The following is a 15,965-nucleotide window of genomic DNA, read 5'->3' on the forward strand; positions in this document are numbered from 1 at the left end:
AAAAAAAGAAGTTCAGAATAACAGTCTTTCCAACCCAGTCCATGCCAGCACCTAGCCTCCAATAACTGAAAGAGAGAGACCTTCACCAACTTGCCACTGCCTGTGCCAGACACACCAAGGTAGGAATTGCCACACTTTAGGTGTCATGTCTTTGCCACTGAGTCCACCTCGCTGATGCCGCTGAACCCACACTCGCCCCCTCAACCAGGTGTCCGCAGCTCTGCTGCTGCCCTGCCGATAACCAGAAGTCCCCACACTGGGCCTACCGCGACCACAATCAGGATTCCCTGGCTCCGCTGCTGCCTCGATAACGTCAGGAATCCTCACTATGGCATACCACGCTGCTACTGCTACCATGCCAGCTCCAAGAGTCCCCACTGTGGGCCCACTGCAACCAGGACTCCCTGGCTCCACTGCCAGGCCAGGTCACCGCCACACCAATCGTCCTGCTTTGGCTGGAGATGTCGCCTTGCCAACGCCACCATCTTGAAGAGTCGGCTGCCTCCAGCACCACTGCCGCCACCCCGCCCCCGATCGCTGGAGGAACTATGCTCCTGCCGTCGCTAGCCCCAAACGCCATGGGGAGTCCTTGCTGCTGCTGCCTCCAATCACTGAAAGAAGCTGTATCCGCTGTTCCATGTGCGGCCCACTCTCACCTCCATGCCAATGCTGCAGAAAAGAAAAACAAAATAAAAGAAAAACAGCTGAAGCAAAAGAAGAAAGAAAGAAAGAAGATGGGAGCAGACGAGCACCGGGAAAGAGCCCACACATCGCCCTGCTACTCTGTCACCATCTTGAACCACAAGAGATGTAGTAATGTGAAAGCAATGCAATGATTGGTTAGATTTGTGTGCTGTTTAGCAAAATTCTTGCCTAATTTGTCATCGGAAAGTGCACATCTATGCAAGCCCACTGTTAACAATGTGTGGCAGTACTGGGCACAGATCAGAAAGCGGCAAATTAAAACACAATCACAAAAAAAATTGGCAACAACAACCCAGTGTGCTCTAGAAGTCATCAATCTAGCAGAGATATTGAATTTGAAAGACAAGGGTCTTGTTCTGAACAAGAACTTACCCTGGAACAACACTACCTGTGTAAGGACCATTAGTCCATAAACCAGCAGATACCAGACAAACTGTTAAGACCAATTCATATGCTTATACAAAAGACCTGAATACTGCAGAGGTAATGGATGAAATGTATGTGCAGAGACTGAAGAAAGTAGAACAGACCAAAATTATAAAATTGCTTTTCCATGCATCAGGCTTTTAAGTGCTTGGGCTCCTGCATCGAGGGTGTAGCTGATGCAATGGAGAATCACAAGTTACATTACTCTGAGTGGATGCAGGAACAGCATGCTTTAATGCGTGGAATGCATCACACTGCTTAAATATTATGTGATCTGTGACACTAATGTTGTAAAGACACATGCTGTAGATGCTAGATGTGTCCCAGCTGGTGGTTCCCTCCCGTGATCCAGAAATGCTGTCAAAGGGCTGTGGCAGATGTGATGATGTTGAGGCAGCCAGCCCTCATCAGCAATGCCATCATCATCCATTTCTTTGGCCATTTTGAATGAGTGACCATCTATACAGCAAGAGCCAGGTGCAGAGGCTGCCTCTGCATTGATATTGATGCAGCAGCCTCTGAAATTGCCTCCACTAGCATCTCCAAATGAGAATGACTGTCACTGCCATTTCAGTTACATGCACACACAAGTGAGCAGGTTGCCTCCAGCTCATTTCAGCCTCAGGGGAACACCCAGTAGGAGCAGTCACAACTGCAGTCCACCATATTAGTACCTACATTTTGTAGGCCACTAGAATGTTATTATTTTTTGTGTCAAGTACTTGAAATTAATACAATAAATATGACGTTGCTTGCACTGAGATTTGTGTGTTTCAAATCCTTGTGGCAAAAAGGCCATAAAGGGAAGTTGTTGAATGTTACAAAGGTCTGTTTTTAAAGAGTGTGGTCAGGGGAGATTTGGTGACACGGTTAGTGATGAAGGAATTTGTGCGTGTTGTGACTGCATTAGCTTATTTATCAGCTAACTGTCCTATAGGATGTGTAGCTCAGTTGAATTTGCTTGGATTAAAGTGGCACTTATGGGCCTGCCAACCTGACAAGTGCCTTGACTAATGGGATGAACATTGCAATGCATGGATACCATTCTCTGCTGCATTTTCTTCCTTTTCCATCCTCCGAGGAACTGCACTATTTCAGCACTTCTCCTGTTTCAATACTCACACATCTTGGAGGACCATGCTACTGAGAGTGCAAGAGACCCACTACATCAGCAAAACCCTTGAGATAATTTATGTAGCATGCCTTCTCACAGTCAAGGCATTAATACATAAAAGTCTGATAGCCTTCTCAATGATGGTTGTTGTAACCAGATCGTAGAGTGATGCAAAGGTGTCAGAAGTCATTTCTTCAATGGCTATCCTGTATTTCTTAGCAACTGTCCACTGATTTCCAGTGATTCAATGGCAAATGGCACTTGTGATTGCCTGAGGATGATGGTGACATGGCAGCTCTGGGATAGTGTGCACACACATATGTAAATCCCTTGGTCACAGATCAGCTGAACATTTAGGAAATGGAAGGCATTTTTATCGATGAATCTCCCTGTTCTGTCTGGCTCCTGACTCACTGACTTGATGGCTCCATAGGCACATTGATGATTGCCTGCACGAATCCAGAAGGAATCCATCAAAGGAGGAAAATCCTGCTGTCCTCTGTTGGGGTTGCCCCATTCAACGGTAACTATATGTGCTCCCTTGTCCTCTTCAATAGGGCAGCCTTGAATTGCATTATGAGATGTTACGCTGCTTCCCGAGTAATACCAGCAGGTTTTTACAGTCAATCCTTGGAATTATCTGGAGTTGAAGAAGGTTAAAGCCACTGTGACTTTCACAGCTACCAGCTGGGCATGAGCAGGAGGCCTTCAAGGTCTGAGGCCATAGTTAGCAAGAGCACACATGTCAGAAATCATATGCTTGGATAGCCCTAGTCTACTGTAGCTGTGACACTCCTAACAAATCAAAGAAGATTATTGTTTGGTCACACAACCTATGTCTCCTAACCACTTTTTCCTCACCTCTGCACTCCTTGTGCCCAGGGTCTGTACCATCGCTACGTATATCTAAATCTTGCTATCAGTTCCACTGTCAGGGCTTTCTGGACCTTGTGTGTCTTGGTGATTCTTCCAGTTGTATAACACCACCATGCCCAATCACTCGCAATCCAAATGCTCTAGAATCTCTTGCAATGACAACACTTTTTAGAGCCTTCAACATTTTACATTCCTATATGCATTTACTGCATTGTTGCATCCTCTCCATAGGGATAATTGAGACTGTGTGTCATTCTCATTCTTTCTTTCAAAAATTGTAAACTGACCCTTAACAAGTTGAGAAATTGTTTGCTTACATTAATCATCTGTTGTTAGTCATATTTGGTCAGGTGTGCCCTACTCTCCTATCTCATTACCAACATATTTGCCCATTGGCAGTTCCTCATGATACTGTCACAACACTTGGTGGTGTGGAATTGAGGCCCTGTCCACCCCCATTCCTGTTCACACTGCACTTTGAAAACACTGCTATCCTCCCTTAACAATTGGGCACAGGACCCAGGATTCAGGGAATTTGTTTAGAACAAGTAATATAAGATTACTGAAGCTGGTGGATACTCTGCTAAACACCTTTCACAGATGACAAAGCATCAGGACTGGATCTGATGCATCTGAGGATTTTGAAGGAAATGAGTGTGGAAATTGCAGGGGCACTGGCCACAAACTTTCTGTGTTCTCTAGAGTTGAGGAAGATGCCAGAAGGTTGGAAAATTGCAAACATTATGGACTTGTTCAAGAAAGTTTCTAAGGATAAACCCAGCAGTTACATAGCAGTAGTTTAACTTAAGTGGCAGGAACGCTTCTAGAAACAATGATTTGGATTGAATTAGTAGTCACATGATTAGGAAGAGTAAGCATGAATTTCTAAAGAAGAAATTATGTTTAACTAACTTGCTGGAGTTTTTTGAAGAGATAACAAAAAGATTTCATGAGGGTAACACTGTTAATGTATACAAAAACTTGCAGAAGTTATTTGATACAGTGCCACACAATAGATTTGTAAGGAAAGTTATAGGTCATGCAATAAAAGGATTATTAGCAACAAGGATGCAAAATTGGCTGAGTAATAGGAGACAGAGTGTAATGGTCAACAGATATTTTTCAGGCTGGAGGGAGGTTTATAGTGGAGTTCTCCAGGGTCTTTACTGGCATCCTTGCTTTTCCTGATATATTAAAGACCTGGATCTTGCTGTGCATCAGGCAATTTAAAAGTTTGCAGATGACACAAAACTTGGAAGAATTATAAACCATCAGGAGGACAGTGTAGAACTTCAGAAGGACATAGACACATCGATGAGTGGGCAGATAGGTGGCAGATAAGTCTTAAAGCAGAGAAGTGTGAGGTGATGCATTTTGATAGGAGGAACATTGAAAGACAATATAAAATAGGGGGTACAATTCCAAGAGGCGTTGAAAGAGTACAGCTCATTGCGGATGGCAGGATAAGTAGACAGAGCAATAAGTAAAGCAATCAGATCCTTGGTTTTATTAATAGGGCCAGAGAATACAAGAGCAAGGAGATGATGTTGAACCTGTACAAGACAATTTTAGACCTCAGCTAGAGTATTGTGTACTGTCTGGGTGCCAGATTATAGGAGCATTGGAAAGTGTGCAAAAGGGCTTGCAAGAATCGTTGCAGGAATCAGGAATATCAGTTATGAAGATAAATTGAAAAAAATAGGACAACTGTCCTGAACAGAAGAATGCGAAGAGGAGATCTGATAAAAATTTCAAAATCATGAGTGGGCCGGATAGAACAGATAGGGAAAAACTGTTCCTACTCATAAAATAAACAAGAATAAGAGGGCATCAATTTAAAGTGATCTACAAAAGAAACAACAGCGAAGTGAGGAAAATAGTTTTCACTCAGTAAGTAGTTAGAGAATGGAACACTTTGCCTGGAAGTGTGGTGGAGTCAGGTCCAATTCAAGAAGGCTTTGGATGATTATTTGGACAAAAATAATAGGCAAGAGTTTAGGATAGAGGAGATCAGCAACAAGTAATGATTATCATTTAATGAGCTAGTGCATACATTTTTGGCCAAATAGCATCCTTCTGCACCATAACAGCTCTGTGATGGCTTCAGTGTTTCATTGATTTTTATGCACACTGGTTAAAATGTGGTGCACTTTGGGAATTTTAAAAAAGTTATCTGCAGTAGTTTTGCATATAATCATCTCTTTACATCTTGCAGCAGCATCCTAAGAATGACAAACTAACAGAATGGTATCATCATTTAAACTAAGCTGCAGTGATGCTACCTTATTTCTTGTCAAGCAAGTTCAAAACTAGGGATTTTTTTGTTTATGCTGTGCCAGTGATTTACCAGTAGATGGCGTAAGCCACACTTATGAAAGGATTTTGTGTAATTGTTCAGTATATGTACAGGCCTTAGAAACTGGGCAGGCTGTTACCACAGGGTGAGTTACTTTTCTATTCCCCCAGTAAAATATTATTTTTTGGATTATATGCAAACAGGATTATAAAGCTTATCAATACCTTGCTACTACTGCCAGAATGTTGTGTATCCATGTGCCCGATGACTTTCAAAAATGTGTTATATTCCAGAAAATAAAATATCATTATGTATCTGCAAATAAATATCATGAAGTAACTGAAGCAACAGTCTAGTATTTAGCACACTGAAGTTATGTCCACATTGTTCGTTTATTCATTGCTCTGGGATATTACTATATACAAACTGACTTCCACACTTTCTTAATCATAACACTGAGTACACTTTAAAAGTACTGATTTAAATGTAGACTGCTTTGAGCTGTTCTGAATATCTGATAGATGACATGTAAATGCATCAATTTATGGTCAATGCAAAGAACAATGATGTTTCTTTTCAGCATTTCAATGTTGTCCATGTGCATTTTTCAAAGGCATCAAGAAATGTTGTCTCAATCACAACAAATACAGTTTTGCTGGGTGAACACTTTTGACTCAGGATGGATAAATTGACCAGAAAGGCAAATTTCAAGACTTAATGATGAATTCTACAGGGTATTACATGTTTTTGGTGGAGTGGGCAGCAATATTCACATTAAGTCTGTGCTTTATCTGAAGATCCCTACCAGAACCACTGTATAGCTCTAGTATATCCTATTTCTGGAATAATATTCTGTGTTAACTGAATGTACCACAAATTAGGTACATGAATTCCTTTTACTTGAAGATCTCTGGTGGTCGTATTGATAGCTAAAATAATACAAACAGTAATATTCAGTCACAGATTATGTCTGGAGTGATACAGAAGCGAAAGCCTGTGGCCTGCAGTCGTGTGACAACAATTGGCTACTTGGCTGATTTGCATTATGAACTCATAAATGGACATCATTCAAAACATGAAACTGTTACTAGTTAAGTTTTCCAACATTTGCAATGATTTTGCTGTTGTTGTAACAATATTTAAAGGGATAAATAGGCAGAGTACCGGTGTTGCCAAACTTACTCTCATAAACCATACCTTTTTCTAATTTCCTTTACTTCTATGCATTGTTTAAAAACTTGTTTTCTGCTGCTGTGGGTTTTTCATATCAGTTCCCTTGCTAATTTAACACAATTATCTATTTTCTTATCAATTTCCTTTTGGGATTGTACTAATTCTATGTTACTCAATTGTTGAAAGAGGGTGAAGAAGACAGAAGCAAAGTAATGCAGGAGGCAAATTGGATGAATCCAACAGTACCCTCACTTTAGAATACTTAGGCCACAATAGTTTGACTTTCGGCTGTTCCATGAAGTACAATGAATCAAGAATTGCGTTCATGTGGCTGCACATTAATTCTGTTTGCTCTTTAAACAGTAAAGGAATTCAGTTACTTAATGTCCAGGTTATCGATGACCCATGGCACATATTATGCGCATCATTGTTTTTAGATGCTGCTACAACCCTTTAATATTGGAGCAGAAGATAGGCAAAACTCTGGGCAAATGAAAGGAGATTAAGACTACTGTGAACTTTCCCAAACAGCAGTTGACCACCACTGCCACAAAGTCTGTCCTGGCATCACAGAGTGACCATTAGAATTTCAAAGGCATGCTTTAGGTGCCTAGATTGGATAGAACACCTAGCATGTAAAGTGGCTAGTGAATATAAAAATTATGGCTGTTGGAAATTGAATAAAAATATGAAATAACTAGGCAAAGTAGATAGAAGGACTTGTGGCAGGGATTAGCAGATGAGACTGTTAGGGAAGAAAAATTAATAGGAAAGGTACATGTTAATGCATAGTCAGAATTCATTAGCAACATTTGAAACACTGAGATTGTATGCAGAAGATAACTGAATATGGCATCATTAATTTACTACTGGCAAATCTTTGTGGAATTACAGATCTCCCTCTTTAGAATGCAATTAACAAGAATACATTCCAGAACATTTTTCGAGGCAGCTGGAGGCACCAGTCTCAAAATATGGTGACAGTTTGCAAGAAACAGCTTCACTCTTCTCTGCAGCACTCATTGGATTAATAGTGCCCATTTTAACAACTGGCAAGCAACAAATTGGGAGTGGACAGAAACTAGTTAAGTACTGTACCGGCTGGATCACCTATCCCTCAATGACTCCACTTGTTCCATAACACAAAGTATGCTCCTTATATGTTAAAACAATGGTATGTATAGAGTTTGCATAACTGCAATTTTGATTTACATTTTAATCTACCATTTCACAGAACCTTGTGGACATGACAGTAGGATTATTGTGCAAAGTCATGATCTGGCAACCAACAAAAGATGTTGGCACAAATTTCATTTGTCTACTCTTTATTTGTGCCAGAAAAATTGATAGGCAAACAAAGCTTTCTAACACAGGCCGTCTATTTCAAGGTCTGCTGGAAAATTAAGTCCACCCAAATACTAGCAAGCACTGGCCAGCCATTTTTTCAAAAAATGAAACAAAAAACTGCGTAAACTGGAGATCTGAAACATGCAATAATGGAAATTGCTGGAGAAACTCAATAGGTCTGGCAGCATTCGTGGAAGGTAAACAGAGTTAATGTTTCGAGTCCAGTGACCCTTCTTCCGAACTGGACTCTGGATTCTGTTCACTGGACTGGAGACATTAACTTTGTTTTCTCGCCACAGATGCTGCCAGGCCTGCTGAGTTTTTCCAGCAATTTCTGCACTTCTTTCTCCAGATCTCCAGCATCCAAAGTTTGTTGTTCTATTTTTCTAAAAACGTGGCCAGGCCACAGCTTGTCTAGGATTTGTGTGGACTTAATTTTCAAGCAGGCCTTGAAATGTATGGCATGTGTTCCTGCCTGAAACAAGTGGACAACTTATTTTACTATTTAGACTGTTTCCTTAGGTTCAATGGAGAAACTTAATGCAAATACCATGTCCCAATAGGTGAGGGATGTAAGCCACCTGCATCTCCTCTTGGTTCTTCACATGAAGCAGACTAACCAGTTGCTCTTGAAGGCAGCACCTACTACAGACCACTTCTAAACTCATTTTTTTTTCCTTTACGTTTTTGAAGCCAGAAAGAACAGTGCTGTTGCTCCTCATTCCACAAAATATTCCAGTCTTTTAAATTCACAATGTGTGCATCACTGGCTAGGACAGCATTCATTGCCTAGCCCTAATGGCCCAGAGGGCAGTTAAGAGTCAAGCACGTTGCTGTGGGTCTGGAGTCACATGTAGGCCAGACTAGGTAAGGATAGCAGATTTTCTTTCCGAAAGGACATCAATGAATCAGGTGGGTGTTTAACAATAATTGACAGCGGTTATATGGCCAGCCTTTTATTCCAGAGTGTTTTTCATTGAATTCAAATTTTTGTATCTGTCATGATGAGATTCAAACCCATGTCCCCAGAGCATTTGCCTAGTGTTCTGGATTGCAGGTCCATTTACATTACTACTACCACTACACTGCTTCTCCTGCCATTCCTGTGCGGGCTTAATGTAGGAATCAGCCAGATGCCTGCCTGCACTGACTGACTGGAATGCTGCCTTGGAATACTTGTTGAGCAGTGACAGCTCAATGACTGCATGTTGATGACAGCCACAAACAAAATTCTGCTGGTATCGTTTTTGTGCAATTGAGACCACTAAATAAAAATCACCCTTTTTTTCTGTTTGGACCTTCTCTTCGACCTTTGCTACTTACCGACACTGAGGACACATCGGGAAACTTTTTTCCAACTGTTTTTCTCACTTTTTGGGTTCTGTCTCCACCTATAGTGTACTCTCACCACCATGCCCCTCCCCCACCTCCCAAAACCCCATCTTCAGTATAAAAAACATCGTTTTCCTAGCTACCATCAGTTTTGAAGAAGGGTCTCTGGATCCAAAATGTCAACTCTGGCTTCTCTCCATAGATGCTGACAGGCCTGCTGAGATTTTCCAGCAATATCTGTTCCATGGTTCTTTCGTTTTTCTTGTTGTAAATTTGATGCTTCTGTGCCTGATGTAACAAAGAACTTTCACCAGATGCACCAGTGACAGCCACTGGATTATTGATCCTACAATGTGCGTGGAATAGGCAACATTCAAAGCACAGAATAAAAAGTAAGAAAAAATGAACTATTCTTCCCAAACCAACATTTTCAGTATTGAAAATATTAAATTATGAATCAAAAATACAGCTCATTGATCAGCCATACCTGTCTGTGAAATTGATCTTTTTACGTAACTGGTGGTACTATTACGCTTGCTTGCAATCATGAAAGGATCTGGCAGTGAATCTGTAAAAGGAAGTTGCTTGTTTTTATTATTGTAAAGTCTATCATGGATTACTATAGGAAAAGTAAGAACAATGAATAAACTCTAACGTTGGCACAAAGAAGCACGTTATTTATATAATTTTGCTGTGTGGTATAAACTCATATACTAACATTTGTCAACAATGTACTCATAAATAAAATATTTAGAACAACGTGTATGTAGATATATGTTAATTTAATTTGTTTTGTGACTAACAACTTTTACACAACAATAAAAGACTACTTATGTTTTACAAATCAGGTTCTGATTTTATTATGTAAAAGAAAAATGCCAAATTATTTCAGGTTCCTGTACTAATTATAGATTAAGTTGTTTAATCAATTGTCACAAATCAGCAGACCACTGTTATAGCGCTAGGAATTAGAAATTAGTAAACTCACTTTGTGATATTTGAAAAGTAAAATCAAAAACCTTTAACATATGTTATAAAAGATGAGTGGTTGTGGTGACTTTTAAAGTCAAAACATATTTTTATTTCTGATTGATCTATTAATCCTTCAAGCAGTATATAAGATAACAAAGAGTACAGTTTATAAGTTGGTTCGAGATGTTATAAGGTAATAGACTCAAAGAAGATCATGATATTAGGTTCATTGGCACAGGAAAGCTGCTACAATATATAATTTCTCTGGACAGGTATTGAAAGGGTTCATGCATGCATTAGGAAAATAATACTACGTTTAATGCATTAAAATGTTAGAGGAGCGAATGTGATTATTTCTTGGGGCTGTGAATAGATGTCCCTCCTGGTATTGACAGAAAATGAATGTTGCATAGTAAAATTAACATAAACACTAAATTAGCATGCAATTAATATGCCATATAAGGTGAGGTGCAAAAATACATTTCTTTCTGCAAACATTTTGTATTAAAGTAAACAGTAAAAACACATATGAAGTTTGGATCTCCAAGTACATAAGGAATTAGATAATGTGAAATAATATCAGTCATTACACTAATTGCTGATTGCTTACTTGATTACCAAGGCATTTTCCTCTCATTTGTTCTGTGCACATTTTGATAAATATTTCTGGACTCACTTTCTATTTTATTTCTTAACTTATTTCTCCCTTCCTCAGCCTCAGGTAGGTCATTATTCCCCAGACAAGAAAGAAGCATGTTTCTAGATTTTTGATGATACAACTTTTAAGTAACTGTCTAGGAGGTGAACTAGAGTCCCAAAGGAATTGACCCACCAAACATTTTATTGACTGCAGATTAAAAAGTTCAGAACTATGAAGGGCTAAAAATGAATGCAATGCATTTAATTCTTACATGTGAGAGGTTTAATTTTTGTCTGGAGTGTGTAGTGATTGTAATGAGGTCAGCCAGGTGGAGTTCCCTGATTGGGGCAGTTAACCCGATCCAATCAGGGGGCCCTGGCTGACAGATATTAACAGGAGTGTTAGATGTTCTGTTCACTCTGAGAGCTGGCTCTGAGGAAGCAGGACCAGTGTCAAGCACGTGTAAATACAGTGTGACTTGGTGATGGGATACCGGCCTCTGTGGAGTTATTTCAGGGTGCCGCACATTTGAAAAAAACAAGTGGCAGTTTAAAAAAAGAAGTCCTCCTTCACATTCCGGACCGTGCATCACTTTCCTCTGACATTTGGGCTTGCTGTGAATGCTTAATGTACAAAATGGACACCCATGCCTACTGAGGTCAGCATAGCCATTTGAACTGAAGGTCAAAAATTAGACTTCCTTCTGCAGACCATTTTATTCTAGTGATGCAATGTTTTGAAAGCCCATTAAAAACAAGCCAGTTTTAAGAGTTTGTAAAAATGGAAAGCTGGCTGAGAAACCCAAACATTCTAAAAGGTAAGTGTAAAGTTCTTCCCCACATTCATATGTTACCATAATTGCTTAATTGTAATGTAGATGTGACTTGAATGTAGTACTTCATTATGAGGATATGGCCCTTACATTAATCCTAATATTGACTTGCCATGTGTTTTTGTTGTAGAGTGTTATATGGATTTTCCAATAGAGAAAGCACCATAATGTTATGAAACCATGTTACAAACTGCCTTGTAATTCTGTGCTGATATATTTTCTATACTAAGTTAAGTACTCTGGCTGAAAAAAACTGTTTTGATATTTGAAAGAAATCTAATCATCTGGTCCATTAACATTAATTGCTAGGCACTTTGTTTTGAAATTAAATCAACAACTGCTGTCTTTCCTTTTTAGACAGTAGCCTATTATTTGGAAAGCTGTGGTCATAATAATGCTTGGCTGAATTTCAAGTACTAATAGGTTTCAGTACTGTGGCCCTTCCATACATGACACTTTCAAGAAGTTGTAATAACAGACTGTCCATTGATATGGTTTCTGGTTTGTTGACACAAGCTAATAGGACAACAGTGTGACAACTGTGTGAATTTACAATGAGAGAATTCATTTTTTTCTCCACTTCAGAATGAGAGAGATTTACTTTTTTCCAAGAAATATATTTTTTTTCCATTGATATCACATGGAATCTGAGGTAAGTACATAGTAGATAGTGAGTAGCAACAGCGGATATGTCAAGGCATAGAGATGGCATAGATAATGTGGCAGGTTCTGGCATGGATTTGTGAATGAGGGGTGTGGGAAATAAAAGGAGATTTTAAGGGCTTTAAAATGCTTTTGGGATCTGACTTAGCTTCCCACTATATTCCATATGTAAACCAATGTGGCTCAGAAATTACACTGCAAATTTGACCCTGGTATGAAAACACAAAAATGGTACAAGAAGTCAAGAATAAATGGGTCATGTGTGCAGTTTTCAAGCTATGCAAGTGCATGGGTTGTGTTTTTCTGAGTCCAAAGGAAGATTCAGACATTGGTTTTAAATCAAAACATGCAAAAATATGATGGTCCAGTTATTATCTTTCGTAAAAGTTCTTCCTCCAAATTTTTGACTTAAACCCCTGTTGCCATACTTGTTCCTTTAACTCTGAGGGTGAACAGTAAAACTTAAACTAGCCACAATTATCATCAATATAGCTCCAAGTTACTCAAAAAATCATGCACAATAATTTACATGCGATTTGGCTGAAAACATGTAAATATGGTGTATATTGGCGGTGAAGTTGTGAGTTGTGAATTGGGCTCCAACATTTTATTGTATACACTTATGAATTTGCTTTATCTATCTGACTGCATGAGGCATCATGAATCAAACCAATGAATTAGAGACGATAAATTTTCTGTTTTAAAAATGTAGTTTGAAACACTGCTGCAACCACTTAATGTACATAGTCACAAGTCTCGGTGCACGATCACAAACACTGAAGCATAACCACAAACATGCTATGGTCAACTTTTACATGGTTTTAGTGCAAAATGAAATCAAGAACTTCCCCTGAAATAAGAGCATACAAACTCTTCTGTTTAAAAATACATTGCAGCATGCACTTCCCCACATCAAATGCAGCTGTACCTTCAAAACCCAGTGGAGTTGGGTCACTCTTTATTTCATATCTCTTAGCTTTAACATCTGGCCCAGATAGTGATCCTGTTGCAGAGGCATGAAAACATATTAAACACAGCCTAAGATAATATCTGCATAATTCATTAATTTATTATTTATTCCTTATAACAAATGAGGCAACACTAATTCAGTTAATGTAATTAGGGACGGTGTTTGATTTCTGACCTGGAGCTGGGAAAGATAATTGAACAAAATTGAACGCATTGTGCCTGATCTTTATTCCTTAGAAAAGTTTTAGCTAAGGCATTGGTTAGTGCTAGAGTGCATCTTTTTATAAGCAAAGAGCTGAAAAAGCAAATACTTTAATGTCAGCCACATAATCAGAAATATATGATCTACTCTCAAGAATTCTCTTTTGGATTCTAGCTATGGCCCCTAACATCATTGAACCATTACTATTAAAAGGAACACTTCAGTGAGGAGGAAGATCAAAGTACCATCTGGAAATTTTATTTTATCCTAAAATTCTGAAAACCTTCACTGAGGAACATCATAATTGTTCTTCATATTTGTTGTGACAATTTTTGTTTATATTTATTTCTACTCCTACTTTGCTGAATTGATGCTTATGCACCAAACCAAATGAATTGCAACGTTCTGTCACTGTCTAATGCCAGATAGACCAGGAAATTATTTTTGTCTCAAATCTAGCACAAGGAGGACTGTGCTTGCAATATGAATCACAAATTAAAGTCCAAAGTTTGGGGCTTCCAACATCATCTATATAATACCAATGAGTTTCAGTATTAATTCACAGGTAGATGGTGGACAGGCTTTGAGGAGTCAAGAGGTGAGTTACTTGCTGCAGTATTCCTAGCCTCTGACTTGCTCTTGTAGCTGCAAGGCCATTTTAAATAAATGTTAGACCTAGCTGAGATATGTTTACCAGGGAATAAGTTTCACCAATAACAGCTAGCCCTTTTTAAGGAATGAAGCATAGCAGTTTATAAATGTCACTTTTCAGACTGGTCAGGCAGGATTCCTGGCAGGTCAATTCCTGCACAACGTGCTTGGAGGTAAAAATGGCTAGCATCAGTTTCATGTTTAGCAGAATGAAGCAACACCTTCTTTACACAAAATAGGAGTAAAATACAGGATGTCAATTGATGCCACATGAACAAAACTGTAGACGGTAGATGTAAGGCTTTGACCTGCATGGTAACGTGATCATTAACATGTTTTTGGATGAGTCTGACCAGGCTAGAATAAATGTCACAGCATCTTTCATATGATTACTGTATATGAAATAGGAGCATGAACAAACGATTTTGCCCACAGAACCAGCTCTACCATACAGTAAAATCATGATTGATCTTATTGTGGGCATAGCTCCATTTTTCTGTCTGTTCCCCAAAACAGTTGACTTCTTAGTATATCAGAAATCTCTCTAAATTCGTCTTGAATATACTCAATGACCTAACCTCCACTGATTTTTGTGGAAGAGCATTACAAGGGCTAATGATTCTCTGAGAGAAGAAATTTTTCTTCATCTCCGTCTAAATGGGAAATTCCTTATTTTGAAACTGTGCATCCCACTTCTAGATTCTCCTGCCATGGGGGAAACAGTGTCTCAGAATGTACTCTGTCAAGCACCCTCAGAATCTTGTATGTTTCAATGAAGATCATCTCTCCTCTTTGTAATTCCGAACAACTTAGGCATGATCTTTTCAACTTCTCCTCATAAGAAAAAACCCTTCAATCCAGGGATCAGCGTGGTGACCCTTCTCTGAACTGCTTCCAATGCAAATGTATCCCTTCTTAAAAAAAGTAACTGAGACTGTACACATTAGTCCAGGAGATAACTCACCAGTGTCCTATACAGTTGTAGCAAGACTTTCCTACATTTATACTTGTTATATAGGTTAACATCCCATTTGCCTTCTTAACTACTTGCTGTACTTCCATGCTAATCTCTTGTGATTTGTGTACAGATCTTTCTGTACTGTTGTATTCTGCAGTTGTTGTCAATTTAAATAGTATTCTGCTTTGCTATTCTTCCTACCTAAATGGACAATCTCAAATTTTTCCACATTCTATTCCATATGCCAAATTTTTAATACATTTGTCAAAAAGTATTTTCTTCACAAAACCACAAAAGTATCATGAATCTGCCTTATTATATAATGATCTTCTAAATGTACTGCTACTAATTCCCTACAAATTTATTCTTGCATTTTCCCAATTACAAATATTAGATTAACTGGGCTATAGTTTCCTACTTTATGCTTTGCTTATTTCTTGAATAGTGAGGCTATGTTGTGGTTTTCCAATCTGCTTTAGAATCTATTTTATAAATTTTGGAAGAAGCAATGCATTTATTATCTCAGACCACATTTCCTTTAAGATCCCAGAACATTGGCCATCAGCTTCAGTGGACTTGTCAGCCTTTAGTGTTCTGAATATTTTTTCTTTAGTGATTATATTTATTTGAAATTTCTCGCTCAATGTTGCCCCTTGATTTTCTGCTACTTTTGGAATTTTTTTGTGTCTTGTAGGCAAGTGGAAAGTATTCCATCACACTCCTGATTTGTGCCTTGTAGATGAGTCAGGACATGAATTACTCATTGCAGTATTTCTAGTCTCTGACCTGCTCTTGTGGCCACACTATTT

General features: G+C 38.8%; 1 protein-coding gene across 1 annotated transcript in view; it reads right to left on the reverse strand.

The window, feature by feature from the left end:
- Nucleotides 1-584: 584 nt before the first annotated feature.
- The window catches only part of mcf2l2 (MCF.2 cell line derived transforming sequence-like 2), a 314,201-nt gene continuing 298,820 nt past the window's right edge, over nucleotides 585-15,965 (reverse strand). The window contains exons 29-31 of the mRNA XM_048604308.1: nucleotides 13,305-13,379; nucleotides 9,757-9,837; nucleotides 585-669 (exon numbers count right to left, since the gene is read on the reverse strand). Of these exons, the coding sequence (XP_048460265.1) occupies nucleotides 653-669; nucleotides 9,757-9,837; nucleotides 13,305-13,379 (173 nt within the window). The 3' untranslated portion in view covers nucleotides 585-652. The remainder of the gene's footprint in view (nucleotides 670-9,756; nucleotides 9,838-13,304; nucleotides 13,380-15,965) is intronic.

Source organism: Rhincodon typus, chromosome 13 (genome assembly GCF_021869965.1).
Source record: "Rhincodon typus isolate 14 chromosome 13, sRhiTyp1.1, whole genome shotgun sequence".
NCBI lineage: Eukaryota > Metazoa > Chordata > Chondrichthyes > Orectolobiformes > Rhincodontidae > Rhincodon > Rhincodon typus.